General features: G+C 39.2%; 1 protein-coding gene across 8 annotated transcripts in view; it reads right to left on the reverse strand.

Annotated features, from left to right (window-relative positions):
• LOC106092475 (FH1/FH2 domain-containing protein 3) overlaps positions 1-17052 on the reverse strand; it is a 419829-nt gene that overhangs the window by 180623 nt on the left and 222154 nt on the right. For 3 of the 8 annotated variants that reach the window (XM_059364069.1, XM_059364071.1, XM_059364072.1), the window contains exon 3: positions 11558-12050. The exons of the other annotated variants lie outside the window; for them this stretch is intronic. In XM_059364069.1, the coding sequence (XP_059220052.1) occupies positions 11558-11746 (189 nt within the window). In that variant the 5' untranslated portion in view covers positions 11747-12050. The remainder of the gene's footprint in view (positions 1-11557; positions 12051-17052) is intronic. 8 annotated transcript variants of the gene reach the window in all.

Below are 17052 nucleotides of genomic sequence, written 5' to 3' on the forward strand. Positions count from 1 at the left end.
AAGAAGTCAAATCGGGAAATCGATTTGTATGGAAGCTATATCTATATCCAACGACCTAAGTCAATTCTAAATATCCGTGCAAAATTTCAAGCGGCTAGCTTTACGCATTCGATCGCTATCGTGATTTCGACAGACGGACGGACGGACATGACTATATCGATTCAGGATGTCGAGACGATCGAGAATATATATACTTTAAGGAGTCTTAGGTCAATATTTTAAGGTGTTACAAACGGTATGACTAGATTAGTATACCCCCATCCAATAGTGGTGGGTTAAAAATTTATTTTGCATGCTTAGTTCGGTCAGGGCGAATCTTATATACCCTCCACCATGGATCACATTTGTCAAGTTCTTTGAATGAAATTTTTTTAACATATATTAGCTATATCAAGGATTGGAGGTGGTTCTCCATGCAGCATTCCTTCTCTGGCCAACGCTACATTGGGTTTAGAATAGCACAGATAGCGCTGAATCCGATAAGCTTCCGTAATAAGTTCAAAACCAACTGGACAAAATTCGGAAGACTACTCAGAAGAAGGCTTGGACAAGATAATATAGATTGCCCAAGCATAGAAGACATTGGCGACAATGTCAATAAGATTACGACTTCACTAGTGGGGTCTTTCGAAGAAAGTTGTCTTCAGTCTTCAGTCCAAGAAAACCCCGGTATGACCGGGCAGATACGCAATATTGGGAAAGAGGTCCACAGACTTTACAACAGAGCAAATGCAAGTTTTGCCCATGAACATTCCACTAAGAAACAGGGGCAAACTTCTCACATACAAAGAGTGCAGTCCGATTCAAGTTTAAACTCAATGATAAGGGGCCTAATCTTTATAGCCGAGTCCGAACGGTGTGCCGCAGTGCGACACCTCTTTGGAGAAAAGTTTTACATGGCTTAGTACTCACAAATGTTGCCAGCATTAGGAGGGGAAACCACCGCTGAAAATTTTTTCTAATGGTCTCGCCATTATTCGAAGGAACAAGGGGATAAATTGTGGGTCTCATGACATAAATATAAAGGAGAAAGTGGCACAAGGCACTCCGGAGGGGAGCATTTTGTGACCGGCATAAATGACTTATTACGGATGCTATAAACCGTCTGCTATGCAGAAGATGTTATAATACTTCTTAGGGATAAGGATCCGAACCAGCTATGTAGAAGGACCGAAAGGGTCTTGCATATGGCAATGTCAACCCAGAGAAGACTGAAATATGCCTGTTCACGAGGAAGACGAAGGTGGGCCAATTTGACGCACTACGTTTCCTCAATAGAACGATTTCGATATCTGACAAGGTCAAATACTTAGGAGTGATTTTGGATAGGAAACTTAATTAGAAGTGTCACATTCAGGAGCGTACTGAGAAGGCTCACAGATGTTGGGTACTATGTAGACGGGCTATAGGCTCGAAATGGGGCATGAATCCGAGGATAATTCACTGGCTCTACCGGAGCGTGATTAGACCAATACTGACTTACGCCTTAGTACTTTGGTGGACTGCTAAGGAGAAAAAGTTCAACATAAGGACCATACAACAGGTTCGGAGAACATGTTGTCTTGGCATAGGCGGAGCGATGAGGACCACGCCCTCTAGGGCACTGGAGACTATTCTAGATATCCGACCCATTGATATACGGATTATATGTGAGGTAGTCACTGCGGCTATGAGACTTAAGGCGATGGGAGAACGGATTGAGGATGGGAGCAGCTCATACCATCATACGATATATCAAGGCGACGATACGAAACCTGGAAGGAAGGGAAGAGGTTTCCGATCGAATACCTGAGACGACACCTGAGATTGAGTGCGAGGCACTGTTGCCAGCGGCACAGTCTTGGATTGACGGAACCTTAGTATTGCCATCTGGAAGATCATGTTACACGGATAGATCAAAGCTAGAGGACAGAGTGCACCTGGGGTTCTACATTGAGAACCTTAGGACTGAGATCTGTTTTAGACTGCCTGACCATAATACGGTCTTGCAAGTGGAGATCCGGGCGATTACGGCATATGTTGTGCGGTGGTGTGGTGCTAAGTCGAGGACGTTGAGTATGAACATCTTTACGGGCAGTATACTGACCATCAGGGCAATAACAACCAGAAAGGTAAGGTTAAGGCTGAGGATGGCAAAATCCACATCGTTTGGATGCCGCGTCATAGCGGACTAAGGGGGCATGAAAAAGCAGACGATTGGGCAGTGAAGGCCAGAGGACTGCATACAATAAACTTGTTTAACCAGAAGCCTTTAGGGTCAATGCAGTCCGAGTTAGGTCGTGGTCAACGAGAGAGCATGTTACACTGTGGAACAGCGAAACAGTCGGTAGGACGGGAAAATCCTATGGAGTGATCCGGATCGGTAGAGGACGAGGCTATTACTGAAAGTAAGTAAGAAGGGGGTCAGTATAGCCTTTGGTGTCATAACGGGACACATAGGGCTGGGAGCTCACTTATTCCAAATTGGTACGGCAAGTGATAGCATGTGTAGGGCATGTGGCGAAGATGGTGAGACGTTGGAGCATTTCCTATGTCATTGCCCGGCGGGTGGGTACACAATAGCAGACATGAACCAACTTAGGGAAGTGGTATGGAAAACAATTAAGGATTTTGTAAGTAGCACGGAATTCCTAACTAAAAAATGTCTTTTTCTGGGTTACTTTTTAGTTTTGAGGGCGCACAACAAGCCGAATACCGGCTTAGGTGTATGTTCATAGCAGCATGGAGCGGATTAATATCTGCAATTTCTTTTCAACCCTATTCTAACCTATCCACGCTCGACACCCCTTACTGTTAGCTGTACTTTTCCCAATTCATGTGTTTTTGTGCAATGATAGATTTTTTGTCTACACAATTACACTTCTCCCAAGGCATACACATGATTCTGAGCATCTGTTGGAAGTCGTATTACTAGCTTTGAACGCTAGACAACGCCAACGGCTCTCGCTGCCACGAAGGTTCGAATCTCGGCCGGGCTCTGCCGAAGTTTTTAATTTTTAAGTTTTTTGTCATTTAATTTTACACGCTTGTTTGTTTCTCCTTCGACGAGCCTAATGATCGAAGATTTTTTTTGTAAAATGCAAAAGGGTAAAGATTTTTAGCCAGCAAATTTACAAAAATATGCGAAAAATGGACATTTTTGGGATTTTTGTAAAAAAATCGTGCAAAAATTATTTTTGGTCGAAAGAACGCTATATTTCGAAGGAGTAAAGCTATCCGCTTGAAATTTTGCACAAATAATTCTTATAAGTGTAGGTCGGTTAGGATTGTAAATGGGCCATATCGGTCCATGTTTTGATATAGCTGCCCTATAAACCGAACTTGGATCTTGACTTCTTGAATCACTAGAGGACGCAATTCTTATCCGATTGAAATGAAATTTTGCACAACGTGTTTTGTTATGATATCCAACAACTGTACCAAGTATGGTACAAATCGGTCCATGTTTTGATATAGCTGTCATATAAACCGAACTTGGATCTTGACTTCATGAATCACTAGAGGGCGCAATTCTTATCCGATGAGGCTGGACTTTAGCATGAGTTGGTTTGTTATGAATTCCAACAACTGTGCTAAGTATGGCTGAAATCGATCCATAACCTGATATAGCTGTCATATAAACCGATCTCGGATCTTGACTTCTTGAGCCTCTAGAGGGCGCAATTCCTATCCGATTTGGCTAAAATTCGGCATGACATGTTTCGTTATGGCTTTCAACAACCGTGCTAAGTATGGTTCGAATCGGTCCATAACCTTATATAGCTATCATATAAACCGATTTGGGATCTTGACTTCTTGAGCCTCTAGAGGGCGCAATTCCTATCCGATTTGGCTGAAATTCGGCATGAAGTGTTTCGTTATGACTTTCAATAACTGTGCTAAGTATGGTGGAAATAGGTCCATAGCCTTATATAGCTGCCATATAAACCGATCTGGGATCTTGACTTCTTGAGCCACTAGAGGGCGCAATTTTTATCCGATTTGACTAAAATTTTGCATGAAGTGTTTCGTTATGACTTTCAACAACTGTGCTTAGTATGGTGAAAATCGGTCCATAACCTTATATAGCTGCCATATAAACCGATCTGGGATCGTGACTTCTTGAGCCACTAAAGGGCGCAATTTTTATCCGATTTGACTAACATTTTGCATGAAGTGTTTCGTTATAGCTTTCAACAACTGTGCTAAGTATGGTGGAAATAGGTCCATAACCTTATATAGCTGCAATGAAACCCGATCTGGGGTCTTGACTTCTTAAGCCACTAGAGGGCGCAATTCCTATCCGATTTGGCTGAAATTCGGCATGAAGTGTTTCGTTATGACTTTCAATAACGGCCAAGTATGGTGGAAATGGGTCTAAACCTTATATAGCTGCCATATAAACCGATCTGGGAACGTGAATTTTGAGCACCTAGAGGGCGCCATAATTATCCGCTTTAGCTGAAGTTTTGTACAACGGTTTCTCCAAAGAACTTCAACATACGTGTCAAATATGGTCTGAATCGGTATATAGCTGGATACAGCTCCTATATAAACCGATCTCCCTATTTTACTCTTAAGCCCCTAAAGGGCGCAATTCTTTTTCAAATTGGCTGAAATTTTACATAATGACTTCTACTATGATCTGCAATATTCATTTCAATGATGGTCTGAATCGGACCACAACTTGGTATAACTCCAATAGCATAACAATTCTTTTCATGAATCCTTTGTTTGGCTAAAAAGAGATATCGGGAAAAGAACTCCGATCCATAGGGGAGGGTATATAAGATTCGGGCCGCCCGAACTTAACACGCTTTTACTTGTTACATATTATGAAGAGCGGCAGAAGAAGCTGCACTGTTATTTGCGTCTAGAACGAGCATACCGTCATGTCGCCTATACCGTTCTGAGTACGGACGGCAGCGGAAAACAAGGACCTACTGCCATTTCTGTAACAATTCAGTTTGTGCAGAGCATTCAACACTTATGCATCGATGCTACACGTGCACATATGTTATGTTGGACGAGGGACAAAAACGTTCAAAATGACACTTGAGTTGCAGCTCTCAAAACTGGAATACAGTTATCCCTTGATAGTTTATATCGGCCGACTGTAAGATATTTTTTTGAAATTCGTACTTTAAGCTACCAAAACGTACAAAAGGGCACTTCATTTACAGATTGAGCTACAGCTCTCCAAATTGGAATACAGGTACACCTTGACATTGGGTTTATCATCGGATGTAGCGAAGCTCATCGGAAGTATGCTAGTTTTATATGAACCGATTCTTTGTAGTTCTTCATAAATATGTACATACCAGGGATATTTTAATGCAGTGAAACTATAACATACCTGAAAAAAAGAATAAAAAACTTATTAATACAAATAATAGCAGCAAGAGTTTTTAAAATATCCCGATAGTCGAGTTGGATTACACTGGTGCAGACATGGTGGGTTCGCTTTGGACCCGAAATTATATTCTGGAACTACAACATTAAAACTTTGGTATCTCAATGGTTTTAAATTGTATAAGTCGAAACATTTAACAAACGGCCATGCTAACCTAAGGCGGCAGTAAGGTAGTGTGTTATTTGTCTGCCATCGATTTTTTAGTATATGATTCATGGCGTTGAGCAAATACAATTCAAGGAGGCCCATTTCAAAGCAACAGTTTCTTGTTTATTATTCATATATTCCAAAATCTTTTTGGCTAATCGGTCTTCCAAACATTGTTGTTGACTTATTTTATGACTAATTGTTGTTGCATATTTTTTTTTCTTTTATTTCTATTTTATCTGGTCTTTAATGCAAAAATTATGCACCATAAATATTGTGCGGTTTAACTACAATAACCACATAAACGAAAAAAGCACCAAGAAAAGATAGAAATCATTTTTTTATTTTTAGTGCTTAATAACAACGAACTGGCAAAATATGAACAATGCTTATTAAAAAAAAGCGTGCTAAGTTCGGCCGGGCCGAATCTTATATACCCTCCACCATGAATCGCATTTGTCGAGTTCTTCTCCCGGCATCTCTTCTTAGGCAAAACAGGATATAAGAAATGATTTGCTCTGCTATTAGAGCGATATCAAGATATGGTCCGGTTTGGACTACAATTAAATTATATGTTGGAGACATGTGTAAAATGTCAGTCAATTCGAATAAGGATTGCGCCCTTTGGGGGCTCAAGAATTAAAATAGAGCGATCGATTTATATGGGAGCTGTATCAGGCTATAGACCGATTCATACCATAATAAACACGTATGTTGATGGTCATGACATGGATCCGTCGTACAAAATTTCAGGCAAATCGGATGATAATTGCGATCTCTAGAGGCTGAAGAAGTCAAGATCACAGATCGGTTTATATGGCAGCTATATCAGGTTATGAACCAATTTGAACGTTTTTTGACATAGGTGTTGAAAGGAAGAATAAAATACGTCTTGCAAAATTTCCGCCAAATCGGATAAGAATTGCGCCCCCTAGAAGCTCAAGAAGTTAAGTCCCCAGATCTGTTTATATGACATCTATATCAGGTTTTGAACCGATTTGAACCATACTTGGCACAGTTGTTGGATATCATAACAAAACACGTCGTGCAAAATTTCATTCCAATCGGATAAGAATTGCGCACTCTAGAGGCTCAAGAAGTCAAGACCCAAGATCGGTTTATATGGCAGCTATATCAGGTTATGTACCGATTTAAACCAAACTTGGCACAGTTATTGGATATCATAAAAAAACACGTCGTGCAAAGTTTCATTCCAATCGGATAAGAATTGCGCACTCTAGAGGCTCAAGAAGTCAAGACCCCAGATCGGTTTATATGGCAGCTATATCAAAACATGGACCAATTTGAACCATACTTGGCACAGTTGTTGGATATCATAAAAAACACGTCGTGCAAAATTTCATTCTAATCGGATAAGAATTGCGCACTCTAGAGGCTCAAAAAGTCAAGATCCAAGATCGGTTTATATGACAGCTATATAGGGTTATAGACCGATTTGAATCATACTTGGCACAGTTGTTGGATATCATAATAAAACAAAAAAAAAATTGCATCCCAATCGGATAAGAATTGTGCACTCTAGAGACCCAAGATCGGTTTATATGTCAGCTGTAACAAAACATGGACCGATTTGGCCCATTTACAATCCCAACCGACCTACACTAATAAAAAGTATTTGTGCAAAATTTTAAGCGGCTAGCTTCACTCCTTCGAAAGCTAGCGTGCTTTCGACAGACAGACGGACGGACGGACAGACACGGCTAGATCGACTTAAAATGTCATAGACGATCAAGAATATATATACTTTATGGGGTCTCAGGTGCATATTTCGAGGTGTTACAAACAGAATGACGAAATTAGTATACCCCCATCCTATGGTGGAGGGTATAATAAATATGAAACATAAAACCGGAATATTTCCTACAAATAAAGCAAATAGAAATTTTTTATTTTAGCTTACTCTATTGATATAAATAGAATGCTTGATCTTGACCCTTATAGGGTCATTCTCAAATTACAACCCATTGTGCATCGTTAGCAGTTATTGAAAATTCTGAAAAGATGCCATTGAATACGAAATCTGTCTTAAGGGCAATATATAATCGGTATTTTACAGTGCACATAACAAATATTTTCCATGAATTGACAAGATTCGCAGTTATTCGCTATTTTCTGACATTTTCATTGTAAACACCGTTTATGGCTTTTTCATTTAATTAAAATTCAATAAAAGTTATTATTATCTTTTAACATTAACGGTTTATGGCTTTTGAGCCATCATTTGTTCATTTGTTCTTCCAGAATATTTATGTTATCGCGACACTGATTTGCTGAAATGCTAATGACCATCAATTCTTGGGAATATAATTCAGGTTCCCCGTTTATTGGGAATTTATACGATCCATAATTTCTTATCTTCAACAGGCAAATAAACCGTTTTGATATTTCTTGACATCAATGCATGCTTTCAAATAAATTGAGATTTGATTGATTATAGGATTTGGGAATTTATCATAATTTGGTGGGAAAAGAAAAGAAATGAAGAAACTTCAGAAAGAAGATTGAAGATGAGAACTTTTACAGCCAAAGTTCTATTATTCTTTTTTTTTTTTTTTGTTTTGGCTTGGCTTTGGTTTCTATGGCCAATAAAAATAATGTGGGAATAGACTTCTTTAAAATGAAAAGCCTTTTTAATGGGAGTTTACCACTCATAAAAAGGGGGATAATTTACGTTTATAATCAAATCAAAATGATTTCTGGCGCTCTTTAATATTTATGGGCTTCGCCATTTAATGAGAGGCATACTAATCTCGTAGTTCCGTTTGTAACGCTTTTCCGTCAATCTACAATAGCTATATTCGTTCATCTGCCTATCTTTCGAATATTGATAAAATTTTACAAATTCATTATTTAAGGCATTTGTATTGACGTAGTATTTTTTTCAAGAGAGATTTATAAAAAAACCAGTAAGGAAAGACAAAAGTCGGGTGGAGCTGACTATATAATACCCTATACCTACCCTTCAATCATAAATTCGGGCAATATATATGTATATGATAACTATACCTAAATCTGAACCGACTATTAAACAGATCGTTTGAAAATTTTTGTTACTATGGCCATATAAGTGCAAATCTGGCAATAAATATGTATGGGTGCTACATCCAAATATGAACCGATTTTGATGAAATCTCGTACATATGTTAAGATCAGTAACATAACAATTCGTGCCAAATTTTATGCAGATCGGTTGAAAATTGTAGCTTCTATGGCCATTTAAGTGCAAATCGGGCGATACATATATATGGGAGCTATATCTAAATCTGAACCGATTTTGATGAAATTTTGCAAATATGTTAAAATCAGTGACGAAACATTCCTTGCCAAGTTTTGTGCAGATCGGTTGAAAATTGTTGCTACTAGGGCCATTTAAGTGCAAATCGGGCGATACATATATATGGGAGCTATATCTAAATCTGAACCGATTTGGATGAAATTTTGCAAAAGTATTAAAATCAGTAACAAAACAATCCATGCCCAATTTTGTGCAGATCGGTTGAAACTTGTAGCTACTAGGGCCATTTAAATGCAAATTGGACGATGCATATATATGGGAGCTATATCTAAATCTGAACCGATTTGGATGAAAATTTGCGGATATGTTAAGATTGCGGATATGTTAAGATTGGTACACAATCTGTGCCAAATTTTGTGCAGATTGGTTGAAAAGTGTCCTTACTACGCCTATTTAAGTGCAAATCGGGCGATATATATATATATATATATATATATATATATATATATATATATATATATATATATATATATATATATATATATATGGGAGCTATATCTAAATCTGAACCGATTTTTATCAAAATCAATAACGTTTGTCCTTGGGCCAAACGAATGTGCAAAATTTCGTGATGATTGGACAACAAATACGACCTGAACTTTGATTAAAAGAATACATGGACTCACAGACGGACAGATGCACATGGCTAAATCGAATCAGAAAGTGATTTTGAGTCCATCGGTATACTTACCAATGGGTCCAGATCTTCTCCTTCTTAGCGTTGCAAACAAATGCTCAAATCTATAATACCCTATTCCACAGTGGTGGTGTAGGGTATACAAATTAAAAAATTGTTTTATACCCTCCACCACAGGATGGCGGGTATACTAATTTCGTCATGCTATTTGTAGCTACTCGAAATATTCGTCTGAGACCCCATAAAGTATATATATTCTTGATCGTCGTGACATTTTATGTCGATCTAGCCATGTCCGTCCGTCTGTCTGTCGAAAGCACGCTAACTTCCGAAGGAGTAAAGCTAGCCGCTTGAAATTTTGCACAAATACTTCTTATTAGTGTAGGTCGGTTGGTATTGCAAATGGGCCATATCGGTCCATGTTTTGATATAGCTGCCATATAAACCGATCTTGGGTCTTGACTTCATGAGCCTCTAGAGTGCGCAATTCTTATCCGATTGGAAATTTTGCACGACGTGTTTTGTTATAATATACAACAATTGTGCCAAGTATGGTTCAAATCGGTTCATAACCTGATATAGCTGCCATATAAACCGATCTTGGGTCTTGACTTCTTGAGCTTCTAGAGGGCGCATTTCTTATCCGATTTGAAGGAAATTTTGCACGATGTGTTTTGTTATGATATCCAACAATTGTGCCAAGTATAGTTCAAATCGGTCAGTAACCTGATATAGCTGCCATATCAACCGATCTTGGGTCTTGACTTCTTGAGCTTCTAGAGGGCGTAATTATTATCCGATTTGGCTGAAATTTTGCATGACGTATTTTATTCTTTATTTCAACAACTGTGTCAAATAAGGTTCAAATCGGTTTATAACCTGATATAGCTGCCATTTAAACCGATCTGGGATTTTGACTTCTAGAGCATCTAGAGGTCGCAATTATTATCCGATTTGCCTGAAATTTTGAACGACGGATTCTCTCATGATGGATTCTCCCATCAACATACGTGTTTATTATGGTCTGAATCGGTCTATAGCCCGATACAGCTCTCCATATAAATCGTTCTCTCTATTTTACTTCGTGAGCCCCCAATGAGCGCAATTCTTATTCGAATTGGCTGACATTTTACACAGGTCTCCAACATTTAATTTAATTGTGGTCCAAACCGGACCCTATCTTGATGTCGCTCTAATTGCAGAGCAAATAATTTCTTATATCCTTTTTTGTCTAAGAAGAGGTGCCGGGAAAAGAACTCGACAAATGCGATCCATTGTGGAGGGTATATAAGATTCGGCCCGGCCGAACTTAGCACGCTTTTACTTGTTTTTTACTAGTTTTTTAGTTCTTATCTGCAGTGCGTCGTTCGGACTCGGCTATTAAAAGGAGGATTCTTATCACTGAGCTTAAACTTGAATCGGACAACGCTCATTGGTATGTGAAAAGTTTGTTCATGAGCAAATTTGCATGTGCATATCCGAATCTGAACTGATTTTTTCCAAAATAGAGTTTATCCTTGGTCCGAAAAAGGGACATGGCAAAGTTTTATAACAGTGGGACAACAAAAGCATTCTGTACCTTGATTACAAGAATACATGGGCAGATAGACAGATGGATAGACAGACGGACATGGCTAATTCAAAATAACTTTATGTCTATTACATATCCTTCTTGGCGTAGCAAAACAAGTCACAAATTTACAATATCCGGTACCACAGTAGTGGTGTAGGGTATAAAAACATAATATTTTCAAAATTGTGGCAAACTCATCCAACAAAAATATGATAATGCATAATAAACTCCTTAAATTCTTTGAATGTTCACTTCAATATAACAATCCTTAGATCAAGATTTCCACTATTCCCTGGAAGATATTAGCAAAACAGATAGTTAAAGCCATTAAATATTTAAACCTATTAACAATGTTAAATATAGCCCAATAAAGATTTTAATCCGCCACCAACTTATTGCATGTTTATGCCACAAAGGATTACATCCTTTTTGTTTTGGTTTTTCGCAAAAATTCTATTATAAAAATAGTTTTCTGTGTTTTTAACGTCTTACCCTTTGTGGTGCATTGAGATTGCGAAGTATAGTGGCCAATTGTGTTGCCAGAGGCATGGTGCTGGCAAAGGTATAGGTTGGAGCTCTGGTTGGTATGGGATACATTGATGTACAGTCGAGTGGATCGGTATCGACAAGATACTGCACCCGTAATGTAATCTTCTCATCGGGATCCATTTTAACAATCATATTGTTAGGATGTGTGGTTTTATTTTTAATATTTTTTATCACTGGTGCTGATGCCTTGTGAGATGTGGCCCGGCCGACAATCTCTTGTGGAGTGGATCGAACAATCGATCAATCGTTGTCTGCGATTTCGAAAAACAATTAAATATATTTTTTATGATTTCACTCATTCACTCAGATTATCAAAATTTCTTTTTTGCACAACAGGCCAAAACATATTTTCATTTGTTTTTTGTTATATTTTTTGTATGTTTGGGGTAGGGCCAGCTCAGGGCCACCTGAGTACTTCACTGTTATAGGACCAAGGCTAAAAATTGTTAAAAAAAAAGAAGTAGACAAAATGTTAGTTTGTTTTTTATATCCTGCAGCTACAGGGACAGTCAATATGAAATCCTTTAAAATTGTGTTACCATTCTTTTGTTAAATCTAAGGGTGGGTGTCTAAAATTTGATCATTTTACACATAGAAAAATATAAGTCTCTGATAGGTTTAATAGTGTTTTTTTTTTTTTTTTTTTGGGGTCAAAATATACCAAGAATGTCACATGTTGACCCTCAAAGCAAGAAACAAATATAAACGTGTCAAGTTCGGCCGGGCCGAATCTTGGGAACCCACCACAATGGATTCTGCTCTAAATTAATACAAAATAAACTTAGAGCACAATTTTATTCCACATACCAAACTCCTGTCAAACCAGCAAAAATTAAAGCCTATAGGAACCGAAAAAGGACAATCATGAGACCGGTTTACATGCAAGCTATATCAGATCAAAGATTGACATGGACCGTATTTGGCACAGATGTTGGAGGTTGTAACAGAACTTCGCATGCAAATTTTCAGCCATATTGGATAAAAATTGCGGAATGTAAGGACTCAAGAAATCAAATGGGAAGATCGCTTTACATGGGAGCTATATCAGGTTAAAACCTGATTTGGACCGTACTTGCCACAGTTGTTGAAAGTCCTTACAAAACACTACCTGCCAAATTTCAGCCAAATGGGACAAAAATTGCGTCTCGTAGGGCTCAAGAAATCAAATCGGCAGATCGGTTTATATGGGAGCTATATCAGGTTAAAGAACGATTTGAACCGTACTTCACACAGCTGTTGGAAGTCGTTGCGGAACATCATATGCAACATTTCAGCCAAACCAGAAGAAAATTGCAGCTTGTAAGAGCTCAAAAAGTCAAATCGGGAGATCAGTTTATATGGGAGCTATATCTAAATCTGAACCGATATAGCCCATTTGCAATCCCCAACGACCTACATCAATATTAAGTGTTTGTGCAAAGCGACTAGCTTCACGCGTTCGACCGCTATCGTGATTTAGACAGACGGGCGAACATGGCTGGTTCGACACAAAACGTTGGGGCGATCAAGAAAATGTAAAATTTTTTGAGGTGTTACAAACGGAATGACTACATAGTGTGGACCGATAACTCCCATTTGCAATTCGAAACGTCCTAAACTTAAAGGAAGTATTTGCTTGAAATTTCAATCGCCTAGCTTTATTTCTGCGGAAATTAGTGTGCTTACGAAAGATGGACAGACCACCTATCGTAATAATCTAGAGAAAAATGCATAATTGATGCACCCATAGTAGATATATCCAAATATAGACCTATCTGAACCATATAGGACACAGATGTCGAAAAGCCTAACATATGTCACTGTAACAAATTTCAGCAAAATCGGATAATAAATGCGTCTTTTATGGTTTAAGAGGGATGTCGAAGAGCCCAACACAATTCACTGTCCCAAATTTCGGCGAAATCGGACAATAAATGCGTATTTTATGACCCCATGACCTTAAATAGAGAGATCGATCTATATGACAGCTATATGCAAATCTGGACTGATCTGGGTCAAATTGAAGAAGGTTATCGAAAGGCCTAACATAAGTCACTGTGACAAATTTCAGCGAAGTCGGATAATAAATGCGCCTTTATGGGGCCAAGACTGTACATCGACAGATCGGTCTATATAGTAGCTATATCTAAATCTAGATCGATCTGGGACAAATTAAACAAGTAAAAGCGGCCGGGTTCAGTCGGGCCGAATCTTACATACCCTACACCAAGGAACGCACTTGTCGAGTTCTTTTCCCGGTATCTCTTTTTAGGCAAACATAGGATAAAAGATAAGAATTGCTATGCTATTGGAGCTATACCAAGTGATGATACGATTCTCGCTATAATTGAATTGAACGTTGGAGACCATAGAAGAAGTCATTGTGTAAAATATCAGTCAGTTCGAATGAGAATTACGACCTTTAGGGGCTCAAGAAGTAAAATAGGGAGATCGGTTTATATGGGAGCTATATCAGGATATAGACCGATTCTGACCATATTCGACACGTATGTTGAAGGTTATGAGAGAAGTCGTTGTACAAAATTTCAGCCAAATCGGATAATTGCGACCTCTAGAGGCTCACGAAGTCAAGAACCCAGATCGGTTTATATGACAGCTACATCAGGTTATGGACCGATTGGAACCATACTTAGCACAGTTGTTGGAAGTCATAACGAAAAACACGTCATGCTAAACCTTAGCCAAATCAGATAGAAAATGCGCCCTCTAAAGGCTCAAGAACTCACAATCCCAGATGGGTTTATATGACAGACATATCGGTTTATGGACCGATTTAAATCATCATATTCATCATATTTATCACAGTTCTTGGAAATCATAAGAAAAAACCTCATGCAAAGTTTCAACCAAAATGGATAAGAATTTCACCCTCTAGTGGCTCAAAAATCAAGATCCAAGATCGGTTTGTATGGTAGGTATATCAAAACATGGACCGATATGGCCCATTTACAATCCCAACTGATCTACACTAAAGCAAAGTTTCAAGCGGCTAGCTTTACTCCTTCGAAAGTAAGGGTGCTTTCGACAAAGGGACGGACATGGCAAGATCGAATATTTATACTTTATGGGGTCTTAGAGGATTATTTCGAGGAGTTACAAACAGAATGACGAAACTAGTATACCCTCATCCTATGGTGAAGGGTACACAAGGGAAATCGAAGGGCCTTACACAACTCACGAAGGGCCCAACACAAATCACTGAAATCGGACAATAAATGCGCCATTTATGGCGCCAAAACCTTAAATCAGCAGATCGGTATATATAGAAGCTAAATCAAAACCTGGACTGATCTGAAGCAGATTGAAAAAAAGGTGTCGAAGGGCCTTGCACTACTCACTGTCCCAAATTTCAGCGAAATCGGACAATAAATGAGTATTGGATGGGCCCCAAGACCTTAAATCGAGAAATCGGTCTATATGGCAGCTATATCCACATCTGTACCGATCTGCACCAAATTGAAGAAGGATGTCGAGTGGCCTAACTCAACTTACTACCCAACATTTCAGCGAAATGTGGGATAGTATGGGATATGGTGGCCCCACTTAAGGTGGCGCCTTTAGTGGGGCCACGATAGCGCACAGGTTAGCATGTGCGCCTATGAAGCTGAACGCCTGGGTTCGAATCCTGGCGAGACCATCAGAAAAAAATATTCAGCGGTGGCTTTCCCCTCCTAATGCTGGCAACATTTGTGAGGTACTATGCCATGTAAAACTTCTTTCCAAAGAGGTGTCGCACTGCGGCACGCCGTTCGGATTCGGCTATAAAAAGGAGGCCCCTTATTATTGAGCTTAAACTCGAATCGGACTGTGTAGCAAACGGAATGACAAAATGAATATACACCCATCCTTCGGTAGTGGGTATAAAAATGGAATTTTGCCAAGAAAAAAATGTATTAAACCTTAGAAACTATTCACTCTTCTGTTACAAGCTACACAAGTGATTTCTTTTATGCACTCCCATAGTCATTGAACCTTTCGCCCAAATATTACATCACACCATTTTGTGCAGGAGGGGTAAAGCACGGGGGAAACGGGGTATATTATATAAATTGTTTGGTTTGTTTTTGTTTTGTTTAAGTCTCAAAGAAATACCTTTGTATTCAAGTCTTGGACATACAAATTATTATGTATGTCTTGAACAAAACTAACGGCTTGGTTGAGGGGGAGTTTGTTTTGTTAATTTTAGACTCTTTTTTTTTTTGCTCCATTGATTGCTTTTTCCCTCACCCAAGATATCAAAACAATAACGCTTGGCTCCAATCCATGTAAACTTATTGGTCAGCCCCATGGTGTTTTATTGGAGGTAGCTGGCGGACAAATGTTGATTTTATTTTAGCCGTCTAGCCGCACTGTTGAAGCGTAAACACGCCTCGTTTAACGACATAATTACAATTCATCGCAACGTTTTGCTGTTCCATTGTGGATATGCACAATTCATTAACCTAGTGGAGAGGGCTTCTCAGCCACCTAGCCATTCGTCCATCTACATGTTGGACAATTGACCGTCTTTTATTGGTAAATATGTATAATATTCAGTTTGGTTTTCCACAGACTGTAAAGTCTGAGCCAGCGTTGCCATATTTTTTCTTAAGAAATAAATTTCTGAAGGCAATTTATTTGAAATCAGTATGGAGGACTCTTCAATTCAAAGGCCACCATCCACCTTAAAGAAACAATGCCTGCAAAATTAGGAGACTGCCTATCCTCGTCGTACCCTAAGGTAAATATTCGCAAGTTATGTTGATTTCTATTTACGTCCTTTCTAATCAAAACCATGGGACGTAGTGTGGACACCATGATAAAGAGTACGACATCCAGCGAACTGCTCAAATACAAACAGCATGCATATGTCAAGGCACGGCACCCAAACGATGCGGATTTTGTCATCCTCAGAGAAGGCGTTAATCTTCTTGTTACACTGCAAGACTGTTCGTGACGTTACCGTCCTGGTTGTTATTGCCCGTATGGCAATTTTGCTATCCGTAAAGATGTTCTCGACGTCCTCGCGTTAGCACCACACCACTTCACGCATTCCGTGGTCGCCCGGATCTCCGCCTGCAGGACTGTATTATGGTCAGGTAGTTTAAAACAGATCTCAGTTCAGGGTTCTCAATGCAAACCCCCAGGCCCACTCTGTCCTCTAGCTTTGATCTATCCGTCTTACATGATCTTTCAGATGGCAATACTAGGGTTCCGTCAATCCAAGTGCCGATGGCTGCAGTGCCTCGCACTCGACCTCAAGGTTCATCTCAGGTGTCTGATCGAAAATCTCTTCCCTTCCTTCCAGGTTTCCTATCATCGCCTCGATTATCCCGCGATTTTATGAGCTGCTCCCATCATCAATCCATTCTTCCATCGTCTTAAGTCTCATAGCCGCAGTGGCAGCCTCACGCTTAATATGAATGCTAATGGGTCGGATATCTAGAATAGTCTCCAGT

The sequence above is a fragment of the Stomoxys calcitrans genome, chromosome 1 (genome assembly GCF_963082655.1).
Source record: "Stomoxys calcitrans chromosome 1, idStoCalc2.1, whole genome shotgun sequence".
Lineage (NCBI taxonomy): Eukaryota > Metazoa > Arthropoda > Insecta > Diptera > Muscidae > Stomoxys > Stomoxys calcitrans.